The 18,729-nt window shown below is 30.8% G+C and overlaps 1 protein-coding gene across 1 annotated transcript; it reads right to left on the bottom strand.

The window, feature by feature from the left end:
* Positions 1-15,611: 15,611 nt before the first annotated feature.
* LOC132727519 (deacetylase EF_0837-like) lies at positions 15,612-18,719 on the bottom strand (the record flags this gene model as incomplete). Its single annotated transcript, XM_060713056.1, is given in 4 exon segments — positions 15,612-16,472; positions 17,023-17,256; positions 17,766-17,845; positions 18,569-18,719. Coding segments are annotated over 4 exon segments (848 nt in total), but the record flags the coding sequence as incomplete, so codon positions are not given.
* Between the last annotated feature and the right edge of the window lie 10 nt (positions 18,720-18,729).

The following is an 18,729-nucleotide window of genomic DNA, read 5'->3' as shown; positions in this document are numbered from 1 at the left end:
CCTTTTGTTTTGTTTATATTCATTTTTTTAAATTCTTTTAAACCCAAAGGGGTGATTTTTATGATACCACTTCTTTGGCACCCAGGTATTTTATTCTAAAGGTCAAATAATTATCAATCTAATATGCTTTTAGAGGTTATTACTCTAATTGAATTGATGTATTTCATACATGAAACATTTCTATGGACAACATAGTTAGTCCCTGATCATTTTTGCTATAATGTCTTAGCATTTGTTTTGTTTTGTTACAAGAATGTGTTAATTTTGCAAAATTTTATTTTACTACCACATACAAATATCGATATATAAATATCATTGACCATTTATATACCTGTTGTGTTTCTTTCCAAAGGAACAACTTTCATAATTGGTTGGGATTTTTAAAAAAACAGAAAAATTTCATGCCCCCTACCTTTACCCATTCAATAAAAAAACCATTTTTTAAACCGTTCCGTTTTCCCTTTTTGGCAGCCCCAAATTTACTTTGTCCAGCCACATTTTCCCCCGATAGTATTCCCATTGTTTAAAACCTTTTTAGCGCATGGAAAAATTCCTCCACCTCCTTTTTGGAAAGTTTTGTGGGAAAACCCCAAGAATATGCTTTATCATTTGTTTTTCTTTGGGTCAGAATTTGAAATTTGTTTTAAATTTGCTAATTAGGTTTCAGTAAACATTTTTTACGGGATTATTTATCTAGCAAACAATACTAGATTGTGGACAACGTTTCGCAAATGATAGCACTCCATTCCAGATCATTAAATCGTATGTGACAAAATAACAGAATAGAACAGAAAAGAACAGAATAGAACATATATAATACTATTGCAATAATATTGCAACTGCAAAATTTACGTGCAACCAATCGATGAAATAATGAACAGCGGGACATCAAATGCTTGTAATCAAACACAGGTTATCTATTCTCATTTAAATGAAAATGTACATAGTTAAAAATATCTAAATTGTGATGATTCATCAATGACTATTGTCTGCAATTAAAATGCATAGATTATCTGTTTACTTTCATAGCTTCTACGGCTGTTTTGTGAAAATGCATATCTTTTTTAATAATAGATGACCAAAACAACATTAATTGTTAAATTGTCTTCGCTTTAAATGTTAAAGGGAAGAGAAGAAAAATTTTTTATTTATGGCTCGTATCTTGCTTTATTGAAGGGACATATCCGAATAAAATGCCCTTTAAAGTGGACCCGTTTCATTTTTTAACCCTTTAAAATAATAAAATTTACAGCCCCGGTACCGTTCCAAAACAGGAATTGGTCAAACGAGGCTTGCAAACACTTTCAAAATTTCTGCTTTTTTACGTCCCTTCAGGAAATTCTTTAATATCCTCTTTAATTACAAAAAGTAACGAAAATAATAAAATCACAATATGTTGAAAAAAGATTGTGATGATTTATAAATAATTTAAACATTTGTCATTTAATTGCGGCTCTCTAAATAAATAATAACAAAAATGGTAAATAAATATGACAATTAAAACCCAAACAATTAATTACACAACAAAAATAATAATGCTTAACCCAAGAGTAAAGACAGGAAATATTATGTTAAGCGTTTTATTTAAATTTGCTTATATATTTATTACAACAGCTATTATTCTTAAATTAAAAACAACCTTTAATTGAATAATATATCTGTAACGGCAAACATATGATTTGAAAATAATTCTGTTTAAATTCGTTTCATTTGAAATTAAATCAAATAATGACTTTGCCTAACAAACGATACTTCAGCCGCAGCAAAACACTAATTTTCTCCATCCTTACAGGACATTTTCCCTTTCCAAAATGCATGTTTTTTATTTTTAAAAGCGTGATAAAATGACTTGACTGACCTGAATGAATGAAAACTTTAATGAAAATAACACCCGCCCAATCAACAATTTATCAATCACTGTTATTAGCTAGTATTATATATACTGTATCGCTGCTTTTATGATATTACAAAGTGCACTTTTTGCTCAGCCTAATATTGTACTTTTATTAATTTTGAAAATGTTGACAGAAAAACAAAGTTTAAAACAATGTGGGAAAAGAAAAACATTGCTAAATGTAAAAAAATAAAATAAAAAACAAAAAAACAAGCAATACATTGATATTTGTTTAATTTGGTAACTTATGACACAGTTGTTTTAAGTTGAAAGTTATAACTGTATTTTATTTTTGTAAAACATGATACCGAAACATAAAACTGTTAAAAATTAATCATAAACTTAAAATTAATTACTTTGTGCCGTTAAAAATCGTCCAACGTGAGGAATAAAAAAGGAAAATAAATATATATTTACGATCCCGCATTTTCCCCAACCATTAGTGCCCCGACGAGACAAACCAGGAAGAATCAACGCCCACAAACACGGGTCTGCATTTTGATGGCAACCAATTTAGAATTAACTTTCCGAAAAAAATATCCCAAACTTTCAAAAACAACCATGGGCTTTATTATACTCTCATTAAACATGTCGCTCATGTAAGGCTGTCCATTATCAACCGCACACATTCTCAATCAAGGTCTTTTTTGTAAGTTTTGGATTGATTTGGGGTTTAACATAAAAAAGCATTTATAGATAATTGATTTATTACGTTATTTAGATTAACTTATATCATAATTTTCCTTAAACTATATTTGGCCTTTGTCGTGCACCAATGCGGTTGATTGTCTTAAGTAAACCCAACGTAAACAATACAATTAAAAAGCATATTCCGCTTTTTAATATCAAGAATACCAAAAATGTTACATTCATATCGTTTTAGTCGTTTGGTTTAATAAACGTAATGGCAACCAGCAACCCATCTAAGCTTTTGGGACTGGTGATAGCCTGCATTTTCCATTTTTAGCCCTAATATTTTCCAAACATGAGTTCCTGTGTTTGTAATTGTTTTTTTGTTTTTTTTTTTTGACCAAGATAGGAACATAATTGAGGAAACTGTTATTGCAAAATTGGAGCGTTTGAGCATTAATTAGTCTGTCCCAAAAGTCGTGCAACTACCAATATTCAACTACCATATTCAACTATTTACAATGTTCCCTTTTAAATTTCATCTTTAAGGACTTAATCGGCTTTGAATTGTACTTGAAGTTTATTGCTTAAATAAAAAAATTTTTTTACCAAAAAAATCATACATACTCGTACCCATGCATACATACAAAATTTGTTTTGAATCAATCATGAAAACATTCTACAATAACAGATACCATGTACAATGAATGAGTTAGTGTAAAAAAGGTAAATAGTTGATTTTGCTTTCTGTTCAAGAATCTATTATTTATTCGTTCCCTAGATCCAAATTGCGTTTGGATATGCTTTTATATAATAATACAAAAAATCTATACTAAACCTTATTTAAAAGTATAATTTAAGTCATTTAATTAACACATTTCTAATATTTTCTCTTGAAGATTATACACGTTTATTACGTTCGGAAAGAAGCCATTGAATCCGATGTTCTACATACATTAGTTAAACATATTTTTATTCATAGTCATACACAGTACATTAATTAATATACAACATTCAAAATATACAATGTTGAAACGGATGTTTACAAAAGATATTAAATCTTATGAAGTTTTTCTATATTCATAGATACACCTTTCCAGAGCCCTGCTTCAAAAGGTCTTCCAGAAACATTAGCTCAACAGCTTAAAATTTGTTATCATAAATACCAATTGTTCGTCGTATAAAAATCAATTTAAATGACTATTTTCAAACACAGACAGTACATGAAAGTCAGACAAAATTAGTTACGTAGGCGTACTTGTTATACAAACGTCAAATCGTATCTGGATGTTTACTATTGTTGTTGTACTCGAAGGGCTTCCGTCTACCGCCATAAATATTTTATTGTCATACTGGTGGTTATAAATAAAGATAACCATCATAATGAATTTGTGTTCACCGTCAACACCATTGTCCGAGAGAAAATGCTTGAAGGATGTTTGCACTTTCTCACTATCCCTCATGTGCAGATTTAATTCAAACAGAGTCTGCAATTTTCATGTCATTTTGTTGGAATAATGCTTGCGAGGATCACATTGTTTCGAGATTTGAAATTTAATTGATTATTTTCAAAGTTTATATGATGATATGCTAGTTACATCACATCAAATTTATCACAATTGTACTACTGCAGTGTTAAAAATGTTGGTCTTTACCATGCATTACCATCCATATTGATCTTACACTAGATAATATAGATATTAGTGATCGAAATTATTTATGTCAAATAAAACTGCAGTTTTTCAAATGAAATCATAATTATACATTTACTTTGTTAAATCGGCTACATTTAAATAATTCTAGCAAATCGACAGTTTTATAAAAATAAATACAGACACTGCGATGTTCTTGACAAATTTAACTTTGTAAATGCTACCTAATAAACACCTTACTTATACTTTTTTACATATAAAGATATCAATCTATTTATTTTTTATATTAGATTTATAAAGCAAAAAACATACAAAGGTAAAATGGACATCGTTTGTAGTCTTTTTATTTATTAAATTTGTAAAAAACTTTTTTTCAACTAATTTCGAATTAATGTTAATATGATAACGTTGTCGAAGGACATACAGTTTTATAACTAAAACTAAAAGAATAATATATGAAACATTGTTATATTTTGTATCCATTTTAAGTTCAAATGATATTTTTGATAAAATATAAAGACGATTCATCATAGGAAAATCAAAAGGGAATATAAAAAACGTTCTTTGATACAAAACCAAATCAATGTTTGATTGTTTTTATAAGTGATCAGTAAATGAATGGGACAAGATTACCCTGAGATTTAATCGACCAATTGATTCATTTAGTGTGTGACCTTCGATTTAAATTGATGTTTGTACTATGTTTTATGATATATATTAAGAGGGCGGTAACCTAGTGGCTAAGAAGTCTTTCTCCCAACCACCATATAGGTCACTATAATAATATACAAAATATACAAAAACTTCTGATCACAGTCCATCTTAGATAAATATGTTTAAACTTATCTGTATATTAAAGATCCTGTAACACAATTATGTATGGTTTTATATCATAAATATAATGCTCAAATGAAGATTTATCAATCCTGTAAGTTCCAAAAAAAAAACATTATTTGTTAAGATGTTACCGAATTTGCATTTCTTGTTAACAAAGGGAGGTAATTAGAAAACTGTCTAAGTCAAATTTTTCAATAAGAAATAAATGCATATATATTAATGATTACATTTAATGTGGACAAATACTTAACATATAACATGTAGTATGAAGCATGCAGGTAATATTAGACAACATTAATAACTTCTTTCTTACCCTTACTTTATTGTTGATATAATATTTCAATATTTCATTTGCAAATGTTAAGAACTTATTTCGAGATTTAACATTTAAATGAATATATATTAATTATGAATGATCTCTCTGGAAAAGTAAAGTTACAACTTATATATGTAATGTTTTTGTTGTTACCAATGAGTAAGACGTGTGTTGTGACACATACTTTGTTATTGACTGACCGGTTGTTTACATTTACAATGTTACAAAGATAGCAACACCATAAAATGAGTAACAACATAATAAAAACGTTATTGTACTACAGTATATTGTTGATTTGTACTGTTACAGTCGCATGTTTAGTTATCATTACCGAAGTATGCTCGGAGCGACACCATAAAAATATTTAACTCTTAACCTTAAGATTATACCCACGAGACCGGTGCAGACCAAGAACGTGCTTTCTGATCATGGTCTACATTGTACGCTATTCAGTAAGTTCGTATTTTTAAGGCAAATTAAAAAGTTGAATGGTTTTATCTAGATTGAAAGATGGACGAGTCTATTTATGGTATTTACGGTAGTCTCTTATCTGGATTGATGTTAAGGAGAAAAAGACGTATTTTCTCACAAAAGTTACCAATATCATATAAAATTCATTACAATGTACCATGTTTCCATTAGTTTTCTCTTCTGCAAGTAGGGGCGTCGGTGGCCAGGTGGTTAAGGTCGTTGACTTACTTCACTTGCCTCTCACCGTTGTAGGTTCGAGCCGGCCAAGCGTCGTCGGATTATTCATGAGAGAAAGCTGTCTAGCAAGCTTTACGGAACGTCGGGGGTTCTACTCATGTACACGTTTGTGTCTGAAATAATGTACAGAGGGGCATCTGAAATACCCCCCCCCCCACCAGTAAAGCTGGAAAGTCGACGAAAACCCCATTGTTTACATAAAAGATATAATCTAAAACAAAAATAATTTAAACAAAAAGTTAAACTTTTTTACGAACATACAGTTCCAAGGGACGTTGAAAATTGTTTTTCATAATGATAGGTATGTACAATTTAATATCGGCACATTGATGAGAAATAAAACAATTTGTTAACAAAACAATAACCGATATCATCTATTTATGTATTTAAGATTGATTTCTACTTAAGCCGGTGCTAGGGGGTGTTTGAAATGTTGTTTGCACTCGCATTGTCTCTTACGAACAGACTTAATCAATCTGAACCTTAAATTTTCATTTTTTCTTTGCCTTCAAGGGATCTCCAATTTTAGTTTACATAATTATTTACATTTCGCTGCATTTCATGTATCATTCTGATATATTACCTTAAGTATGGCGGAGCGAAAATACGAAATGACACAAGTCAACCACCATACTTAGACAAACGGGTTTTGTTTGTTTGTCAGGCAGATACTACAATTATACCTACTGTTGTACTTGTAACATTACGATCATATCTCAGATGTGTGAAGTTGGCGGCCTGGCGGCCTGGCGGTGTGAAGTTGGCGGCCTGGCGGCCTGGCGGCCTAGCGGCGTGAAGTTGGCGGCCCAGCGGCCTGGCGGCCTGGCGGCGTGAAGTTGGCGGCCTGGCGGCCAAAAATTTTAATGTTCTAGAAATGTTTTTTTAACAATAAAATGGCATTTAATGAAGTTTTAAAGATAATTATTGTTATTTAAACGATATATCTAAAGAAAAAATCACTTTCAGAGATTTTTTTAATTTTGTCATTTTTGTGAAGTTGGCGGCCCAGCGGCCTGGCGGCCTAGCGGCCAAAAATTGTAATGTTGTAAAAATGTTTTTTTAACAATAAAACGGCATTTAATTGAAGTTTTAAAGATAATTATTGTTATTTAAACGATATATCTAAAGAAAAAATCACTTTCAGAGATTTTTTTTGATTTTGTCATTTTTTGTGAAGTTGGCGGCCCAGCGGCCTGGCGGCCTAGCAGCCAAAAATTTTAATGTTGTAAAAATGTTTTTTTTAACAATAAAACGGCATTTAATGAAGTTTTAAAGAGATAATTATTGTTATTTAAACGATATATCTAAAGAAAAAATCACTTTCAGAGATTTTTTTAATTTTGTCATTTTTGTGAAGTTGGCGGCCCAGCGGCCTGGCGGCCTAGCAGCCAAAAATTTTAATGTTCTAGAAATGTTTTTTTAACAATAAAACGGCATTTAATGAAGTTTTAAAGATAATTATTGTTATTTAAACGATATATCTAAAGAAAAAATCACTTTCAGAGATTTTTTTAATTTTGTCATTTTTGTGAAGTTGGCGGCCCAGCGGCCTGGCGGCCTAGCGGCCAAAAATTTTAATGTTGTAAAAATGTTTTTTTAACAATAAAACGGCTTTTAATGAAGTTTTAAAGATAATTATTGTTATTTAAACGATATATCTTAAGAAAAATCACTTTCAGAGAACTTTTTTATTTTGTCATTTTTGTGAAGTTGGCGGCCTGGCGGCCTAGCAGCCAAAAATTTTAATGTTGTAAAAATGTTTTTTTAACAATAAAACGGCATTTAATGAAGTTTTAAAGATAATTATTGTTATTTAAACGATATATCTAAAGAAAAAATCACTTTCAGAGATTTTTTTTATTTTGTCATTTTTGTGAAGTTGGCGGCCCAGCGGCCTGGCGGCCTAGCAGCCGAAAATTTTAATTTTGTAAAAATGTTTTTTTAACAATAAAACGGCATTTAATGAAGTTTTAAAGATAATTATTGTTATTTAAACGATATATCTAAAGAAAAAATCACTTTCAGAGATTTTTTTAATTTTGTCATTTTTGTGAAGTTGGCGGCCCAGCGGCCTGTTTTCGGTACATGGAGGAGCACGGGATATGTAAACCTTACATGATTGGTTAATTGAACTTTCGAAAACCTGGCTGAATACCGTTTGCCGGTTCGTGACGGATTTACCTCTGGGGAATTAGGCATAATTACATCTAATTAGAACAAAATAACTGTTACGTGATATTTGTAATTTTTGTTTAAATATTTTACCGTTTAAGGTTGAAAAACTTGAATGATGTGTTTGAAAATTATCAATGTTTCTTTAATATAAACAATTTATTGTCTGTAAAATTTGAGATACATACTAATTGAAATATTCGATCGTAGTGGCATATGCCATAATAAATAGAGATATTTTCTGCGTAAACTTGTGTGTTTACTTATTTTTTTGTTCGGAATTATTCATAAAATGGTAGGCCTATTGAATCATTTTCTTAAAAAGAAATAATTGTTTTATGTTCGACCTTCTCCGGTCATCAACGGTCACCAGTTTCCAATAACCTTCTTCTATATTGATCGACTATATGTTGTCCCCCAAACAATGTTGAAAATAGTTAAATGAAATATCTTATATCATTTAAAATGTTCCCCGCAGGAAACCATTTTACTTGTAAGAATTATGGACCGCCCCCGGTCTGTATGCGGTTTTTGGACCGGATGACGTCATATTGAATATAGAAGACCGTATGCAAATGAGGTATAATATAATTTATTATCTCTCAATAAAGACTCCAAAGAAAATAGAGACTGCAAGTGTCAACTATATATATTGCTTTGGAATATTGCTCTTGAGGGATCTCCACGATGTCCCATTTACAGCCATCACGACACACATATAACGCGAAACAGCGTTAAAACGAATTTATGATGGTTAAAAAGTCGAAAAAATAAAGAAGAAAAAAATAGAAAAAAAAAAACAACAAAAAACAAATGAAACCACGATGTTGAAAACTCGCATAATATCGTATCATCGTCATCGTACTTTCGACCTCTCGCCATAGCAGTCCGTTGTTTCGTGACCTGGTAGCCTTTGTTCATTTAGTGTTTAGTTTCTTGCTCAAGAAATAACGGCTTGCCCCTGTCTTGGTTTGTGCCCACACGGTGAGCGATACATAGTTGACTATTTCGACGCGCTAACCACTCGCCATAATAATACTTTATTTTATTATATACATGCATAATTTAGTATTATAACATAATGATATGGTTATAAAGATATTTATTTCGTGTACAAGTTATGTTTTTATTTTTATTTTCAAAAGATTTTAAAGAATAATATGACCGTTATAAAATAAGATTCTATTCCAAATATTGGCACCATTGTAACAAAAATGTATTTTTTTTTACCATAATTTATGCGGTGTTGAGGTATAACAATAATGCGATGCAGATGGAAAATGGGAGCAAAACCTTACAAAGCAAAGGTACTGTATATTTATTCTGGGAATATCCGTATATACAACACCATAAGAATGAAGTGTTAAAGTACAGCAATAGCAAAACGATATATTGACAAACATGTGATTCATGATAATAATGTAAACAACTACATACTTTTACAAGCAACATACAACATATACAAATGTTAAAACAAATCAATGTTTAAAAATTACAAGTTAACGTTTTGAACTAACAAAAAATAGCGTTAAAATGACAACATGGAAACATTCAATACATTTTTCACCCGAATAACTTGTGCTAGCAATCAGAATCCCAACCATTCAAACTTTTCAGTTTCATCCAATAACAAGGAGGTAATCATTTAGTGTATGACCATAGCCCCATCTGTAATCATGAGTTATTGTTAATAAATGTGTAAGCAAAGTTATTTTGTAAAGTCAGTAAAGGATGACTTATACTCATGGATTGAACGGGGATAATAAATTGGATGGGACCAGAAAAAAAATGTTTTAAAACTTCATAAAGGACAATTCACAGAAATGTTACAGAAATTGTACACCATATATTAGCCTGCAGATCCAGACTGCCATTCTTATGTCCTGTTCGGCTGATCGATATTATCAAAAACACGAACAAGTATGAAATAACGCGTATGTGTTTTATTGTTAAAAAAATCATTTCTACAACATTAAAATTTTTTGGCCGCCAGGCCGCTGGGCCGCTGGGCCGCCAACTTCACAAAAATGACAAAATAAAAAAGTTCTCTGAAAGTGATTTTTCTTAAGATATATCGTTTAAATAACAATAATTATCTTTAAAACTTCATTAAATGCCGTTTTATTGTTAAAAAACATTTTTACAACATTAAAATTTTTGGCTGCTAGGCCGCCAGGCCGCTGGGCCGCCAACTTCACAAAAATGACAAAATTAAAAAATCTCTGAAAGTGATTTTTTCTTTAGATATATCGTTTAAATAACAATAATTATCTTTAAAACTTCATTAAATGCCGTTTTATTGTTAAAAAAACATTTTTACAACATTAAAATTTTTGGCTGCTAGGCAGCCAGGCCGCTGGGCCGCCAACTTCACAAAAATGACAAAATTAAAAAAAAATCTCTGAAAGTGATTTTTTCTTTAGATATATCGTTTAAATAACAATAATTATCTTTAAAACTTCATTAAATGCCGTTTTATTGTTAAAAAAACATTTTTACAACATTAAAATTTTTGGCTGCTAGGCCGCCAGGCCGCTGGGCCGCCAACTTCACAAAAATGACAAAATTAAAAAAATCTCTGAAAGTGATTTTTTCTTTAGATGTATCGTTTAAATAACAATAATTATCTTTAAAACTTCATTAAATGCCGTTTTATTGTTAAAAAAAACATTTTTACAACATTAAATTTGTGGCTGCTAGGCCGCCAGGCCGCTGGGGCCGCCAACTTCACAAAAATGACAAAATTAAAAAAAATCTCTGAAAGTGATTTTTTCTTTAGATATATCGTTTAAATAACAATAATTATCTTTAAAAAACTTCATTAAATGCCGTTTTATTGTTAAAAAAACATTTTTACAACATTAAAATTTTTGGCTGCTAGGCCGCCAGGCCGCTGGGCCGCCAACTTCACAAAAATGACAAAATTAAAAAAATCTCTGAAAGTGATTTTTTCTTTAGATATATCGTTTAAATAACAATAATTATCTTTAAAACTTCATTAAATGCCGTTTTATTGTTAAAAAACATTTTTACAAACATTAAAATTTTTGGCTGCTAGGCCGCCAGGCCGCTGGGCCGCCAAATTCACAAAAATGACAAAATTAAAAAAATCTCTGAAAGTGATTTTTTCTTTAGATATATCGTTTAAATAACAATAATTATCTTTAAAACTTCATTAAATGCCGTTTTATTGTTAAAAAAACATTTTTACAACATTAAAATTTTTGGCTGCTAGGCCGCCAGGCCGCTGGGCCGCCAACTTCACAAAAATGACAAAACTTAAAAAAATCTCTGAAAGTGATTTTTTCTTTAGATATATCGTTTAAATAACAATAATTATCTTTTAAACTTCATTAAATGCCGTTTTATTGTTAAAAAAAACATTTTTACAACATTAAAATTTTTTGGCTGCTAGGCCGCCAGGCCGCTGGGCCGCCAACTTCACAAAAATGACAAAAATTAAAAAAAATCTCTGAAAGTGATTTTTTCTTTAGATATATCGTTTAAATAACAATAATTATCTTTAAAACTTCATTAAATGCCGTTTTATTGTTAAAAAAAAACATTTCTAGAACATTAAAATTTTTGGCTGCTAGGCCGCCAGGCCGCTGGGCCGCCAACTTCACAAAAATGACAAAATTAAAAAAATCTCTGAAAGTGATTTTTTCTTTTAAATTAGATATATCGTTTAAATAACAATAATTATCTTTAAAACTTCATTAAATGCCGTTTTATTGTTAAAAAGACATTTTTACAACATTAAAATTTTTGGCTGCTAGGCCGCCAGGCCGCTGGGCCGCCAACTTCACAAAAATGGCAAACTTAAAAAAATCTCTGAAAGTGATTTTTTCTTTAGATATATCGTTTAAATAACAATCATTATCTTTAAAACTTCATTAAATGCCGTTTTATTGTTAAAAAAACATTTCTAGAACATTAAAATTTTTGGCTGCTAGGCCGCCAGGCCGCTGGGCCGCCAACTTCACAAAAATGACAAAATTAAAAAAATCTCTGAAAGTGATTTTTTCTTTAGATATATCGTTTAAATAACAATAATTATCTTTAAAACTTCATTAAATGCCGTTTTATTGTTAAAAAAACATTTTTACAACATTAAAATTTTTGGCCGCCAGGCCGCCAACTTCACGCCGCTAGGCCGCCAACTTCACGCCGCTAGGCCGCCAGGCCGCTGGGCCGCCAACTTCACGCCGCCAGGCCGCCAGGCCGCCAACTTCACGCCGCCAGGCCGCCAACTTCACACATCTTCATATCTCAACAATAGTTCGTTGCAGATTGAGTACCGCTCAAGCCGGTGCAAGGGGCCGTGAGTGTTTCACAAAGTGATAATATAACGATCACTTCTTAACAATATTTTGTGACAAGAAGCTCGTTTCAAACAAAATATGCGATATGTTATAAACAATGCTTTTCCTCATAGAAAAAAAATTTCTTGCCATTAGACACAATTGAAATTTCATTTTAAACATATGGATTTAATGTATGCATTTATAAATCAATTAAAAGTGTACTCTAGTCGGTATTTTTAGAAATTTTAAATTATTTTCATTGGTTATAATAACAATTGTAATTCATCAAGGAGGATTTCATGCATTAAAATGTGGCTATATATAATTGAATGACATCGTGTTCGTGTTAGACGTCAAAAAATGGACACATCATGACAATAACTGCTATATGCATGTTTGCGGGAAATTTTATATATAAAAAATATTAATAAGCAGTAAATTTGTGAGGTCTATTGTAAGTTTGACTCAGCATTTCTGTGTGAGTTAATGTTATATTTCTGTACTTGTCAACTTTTATAATTGATTAATAAATTATTTCAAAATGTTGTACAGACAGACTTAAACATTTAAACTTGTTGTTATTTTTTCTACAGTGCTTGTTTGATTATAAAGGTAGTAATCGGTTAAAAAAAATCAACTTTGTCAATTTTCGCAACTACCTTTTGTCATGTTTTCGGATTTGTTTTGTGAAATGATATGATCTTATTTCTTTATGCAGAAAGGATATTTTCTTACATTTCGTGCTAGTGATCTGCCAAATGATACTAAAAATACAGAAGTATAAATAAAATGATTGATGAACTAATTTTTACTGTCTTGTTCATACTTTAAAAAAAAGATATTGCCTTTACTCCTACTAAAATAGAATTAAGGACGTCGTATGAGAGAAATCGAACTTTCACAAAGACATATTTTCTATAAATTAAAAGAGGTTTTTTTTTTTTTTTTTTTTTTTTTTTTTTTTTTTTTTTAAATCTGTTTTTATAAACTAGATTAATAAGAGAATTTGATAACAGTATGCTACAGTCATAATATATATTGCCCTTGCATAATCATGTTCTGAACTAACTTAAATGTTTCCATTATGCACAAGATGAATGTTTTACAGCAGCTTTTACAAGGAACGCTACAATATTTAAAAATAAATATGGTGAAGATAAAAATGAAAAAACAAAACAAAACAAAACAAAGAAAAAAAATACAACGTGTGAATGACTTATTAATGTTATAACTGTACGGTAGCTTTTTTTTCCATTCTAACTTGTTTACAAAAAAAAACAACAAAAAAACAAACAGAATTGATAAAAAAAACACATTGAGCGAAGAAGTAATTTTCCTGACGTCATCTGATTTATTGACTTCATATTAGACGTCATATATATGACGTGCAAAGCATTCCCTTTTTATGCTGTGCTAGGTAAAAGTTATAGTACATGAAACGAGTTAGTTACAATGATATAACACTGGCTGGGACGACATCAATGGATGTTTATGCTAAAAAAATGGCGAGGCCGTTAGGCCGAGACAATTTCTTGCAAAAACATCCCGAGATGTCGCCCAGCCAAAGTTATATCTCGTTTCATATTACTAGAACTGTTTTATCGCAATGGCATAATGTTTTCGTTTTTGTAATAGAAATAAATAAATTAATAAATCGTTTTCTTACTCAGTATACTGAGTATAAAGAACAAAGGAAAAGTTCCAAACCATGCGATAATGCACTTGAATGCCCTAGCTGTTTAATAGCGACATAGTATAATATATAAAGAAATGATCAAACTAATAGTTGACAAAATGTCTGACAATGTAAAATTTGTCATCTCACTTTGACATAATAATGACCCTAAATTATATCATGTTAGATAATGTGTATTTTCTGTTTAACAACATCATCATGTTCTTGTATAAATCACTACATTATTATATATAAGCAACGTGTTGTATGAAAACAATTAAAAACAATCAGCATTTTCTTCTTTACAAGGTCAAATACTGGTCACGCCGGGCATTTCTTGATTTTTTTTCTTTTTGTATAATTTGTATTGTAAATGAGGTCAAAGTTCAAATTGTGATTTTTTTTTATTAAAGTTTGTAGCAACTTGAGCGATTTACCTTGATGACGCGATAATGTCCTCTTTCATATAATGTATATTTTCAGTCAATTGCAACTTTCAGAAAAAAAAACAACAGATAAAGAGGTTATTATTTTCATATACTATCAAAATGAAAATGGTGAAATAAACAATAAAAGATGTGTTCAAGTTAATATAACAAAAGTAATCAGGTGTACAGAGCTGTATTACGAAAATTAATTTTACAAAAGCATCATTAAATCGGCGATGTATTGGTACGTTATGACTGATTTTTATTGCTAAAATGAAACAAATTTTGACAGATAGAAATCGCGTAAAAATAGACATTATCATTGCTTAATATGATTAAGATTATTTAAAATAATTGATATTTATAGCAGTTTTTATGTGTATGTGTAGGACTCTTCGTTTATTTCCCTGACTTACCTTTATAAATAATTATTTTTGAAAACTGTTTCTTTAATTAATTCTGACCACCGTGAACGCGTGAGATGTTATAACAATGATAATTATAACAACAACAACAATAATTACAATTATAATAAAGTGAATTGGATAGTAATAGTGAAAACAACACCCGAAAGATAACTATTTATACATGACATATATGAAACGTATTTTTTTGTTTCGAATAGAATTATACTTTTTATTAGTTTAATTATAACTCAATAGGTAATGCTTCGAATTAGAAATACATGGTGAGGCGTGGTTACACAGTGATAATTGATCTCGGACATTTGAGTGTAATGGTCACTTGTCACAAGGTATTATTAGTCGGTCACTTTTGGAAAAAAAATGTTTTTAACCAAATATACATAAATGTTATTTCATAGATCTTATTGTAAATGTTTTATTGAAAATACAGATTGATATATCAATATTCTTAAACATTACTAATATGAGATTAAAAACCGCCGTTTTAATCACAACTGTTTTTCTTTGCATATAACTCGTATGGGATGAAAATATATGGCTAAGTGTAGATAAAAGAAAAAAAAAACATTTGTTTTACTTTATATTTATTGATTTAAAATTAAACAATTTCATGGAATAAAAACTTTTAACATCATAAAATTAAAAATTGAAAAAGACATTACTACTTAGAGGGTATTCCAAATTGTTTTTTTTTTTTTTTCGTTTTTCTTTAATATGAAAATTAACATATCTTATACCACTTGAAAATATTGAAAATAAATCCCGTATTGATAGAATAGAAACCTTGGATTTCTGTTCATTGTATTTTTCTTTATTTCAATTTATTTACTTTTTTTTATTTTTTTCTTATCTTTTTATTTTTCGTTTATTAATTTATTTTTTGCAGGCTTACTGCGGAAGATATGTTTTACTGCAGTGAAGAAAGTGCTTACAGTGAAAATACGGAGAATGAAATAAGTACTTCATAAAAAATCATGAGTAAATACAAAAAAAATCAAGTTGGGTTGATAACATTTCCTGTTGTCCGACGAGCTACATGTATTTCTTAATCTTTAATCAATGCCCTCTCTAAGTTCCCTAGACTGATTTGTGTAGTAACTGGTTTCGAACCAAATCCTGCTATGACAACAGGGTGTTCCTTACCCCCACGCCATACGGCAACAGGGACTATTCGCTTCTTAACGTGTCTCATTTGTCCGATACAATCTTCAATACTGACGTCACAGTCATCAATTCTTAAAATAGAAACGTCTGCGTCGTTTCCTTTCGATAATGATCCAATGCATTTTAGCCTGTATGCGCGCGCAGGTGATGACGTCACACTTTTTATGATTTCGTTCAGTGGCATACCAAGGTAAAGAAACTTTGTCATTATCATGGGAAGGTCGTATGCAGGTCCTTCTTGGTTCTGAGTGTGAAGATCACTGCCTGAAAATAAAGAAAAAGTGAATATTAGAATAATGATTAAATAAAATCTATCGGCAAAAATTTGTTTAGAGTAAAGTATCCATATTTCGACACCTTAAAATAAATTTTCGTTTTTTATTGTATAATTTTATACATATCCTAATTTCGACTACGCAGTGAAAAGTGTCCTACATTTTGGGGGCTTTTGAATAGAACTACTTAAATAACACCCAAAGTATGCCATGTAACACATTACAAATCTAATTCCTTCTGAATCCGTTATTCCGACATGGTGACCCTAACTTCGACACCCTTATTGTGTTTTTTTTTAAAAAAATACATAAAATGAATTCCAACACTTTTGTTAAAATTTTACGGCCCTACAATATGAACGAATAATTAAACTTATTTGATTGACCAGACCAGCAATGCTAGCTGATTTTATCTGCCATATATGTGCATGCTACACATGCTATAAACAGAATTCACAGTGAAATAAAATAGACGTTTGAATGTAATGAAACCTGTATTGAAATACTTAAAACGTTACAAACGTCCTAAAATCTTATACCCAAAAGATCTGGCCAGAAATTCTGTTTTGTAGCCATTTCAGCCACAGTCCAGTTGAAGGCACCCGCACCATGCCCGCAGTCAAATAATACACCACGTGACCTAGCATCTATGACGTCACTATGAATTGTTTTAGTCTTAGAATCCAAGATGGTGCTTTCATATCCGTGGTATGTATGTGTGTAAATGTCGCCAGCCTGGAGGTCCTTAGGACAGCCTAGTTTGCCGGGAGATGCTGTCAAATTTAAATTACAGATTTATGATCTATACGCAATGACAATTTTAATGACAAATTCATCGTCGGTTACCCACAGTATATATTCCGTACATGTAGTATGTACGGAATATATACCGTGGCTGAAGTATGTCCGGAACATTTACCGTGGGTAAAACCGACGATGTGACAAATTATACTTTTATCAGATTTAAGACAGGCATCAAACTTAAGAAAGAGTTTTTATGAAAATGTACTCAGATTTTAAGAAGAGTGAAAAGATTCAAGTAATAATGTGCATTTTATGTGCGAATAAGGACTGTTTTTTTATGTTTATCACCATATCTCTACTGTGATACTAACGAAGTACGTTATTTGCAAGTGTTGTTTAAAATGTGTAAAACTTTCTTTCTTTCTTTTTCTTCACAAAATTTGACTCTTCATAATAAGCATGAACATGGTGGCGTGCTGCTTTACGGAACAATTATAACTAAATAATAAGTATTCATGAGAAATAATACGTAGTTTACTTGTTTGTGTGGGTACTGTTGAGTCACAATGATGCACCATCAATGGTAGCCCGCAACGTTTGGCTGCCGATAACGCCCTTCTGTACATACAAATAAAACAAAAATTAATATTATTATTTACCTATTTATTTTTTGTTTGTTGGGTTAAACGTTACACCAACATAGTACAGCACAGGTCACATGGCGACTTTGCAGCTTTACAGGTTAAGGAATACCTCAGGTGTCTCTCCGTATATCATTTCAGGCACAAGCGGGAGCCCGAGTAAAAACCACGTTCCGTTAAAGAACATTAAAAAAAGTCTATTAACTGGTCATATTCTGAATAATTATCTAAAAATAGAACGAGAAACGGCTAGTACCAATGCCGAAAATTTCGTTTGCATGTTGAACGTGCTCGCGCTCGTTTGTTTTCGAAACATAAAATGTGAGTTTAAGAAAATTTCGAACTGTGCAAGTATTCGTACATGTAAAAGATTAAACAACAATGTTGCTTTCTAATATAAAAATGACATATTGTCAGTAAAGGGAGGTAAATATATTATATTAATTTTGATTTAATTTTAGCCGCGTATGTCTCCCTTTCGCTTTCTTAGGCAAGCGTGTTCCGTTTCAAACAAATATGTTTTGTAATTTATTTGCCTATAGAAAATAACCATTTTACTTTTTGCAAATCATACCCTTTCAATTTTTTGGTTGTTTTGTTTTATTTATTTTATTATTTGTTTATTTTTTTTGTTCACTAAATATATGACTTTTTTTATTTTCAAGTTATAAAGAAGAAATTTCTATATCAGACGGCGTACCTATATGCTTCTTCTTCTAATCGTCCCTTATCACACACCGAAGACTGTAATCTGACTTTGACACCAACGATGACGTCACGATTGGCTTCTATACACTCAACGCAAGCGTCCTCGTCAAGAATGGCCAGTGTGTCCGACTCTCCTCCGGGCGCTGTAGTAAA

Source organism: Ruditapes philippinarum, unplaced genomic scaffold (assembly GCF_026571515.1).
Source record: "Ruditapes philippinarum isolate M1 unplaced genomic scaffold, ASM2657151v2 ctg10658_1_1_1_1, whole genome shotgun sequence".
In the NCBI taxonomy this organism is placed as follows: Eukaryota; Metazoa; Mollusca; class Bivalvia; order Venerida; family Veneridae; genus Ruditapes; species Ruditapes philippinarum.
Note: the sequence above shows the minus strand (reverse complement) of the source record. Positions and strands in the feature narration are given on the sequence as shown.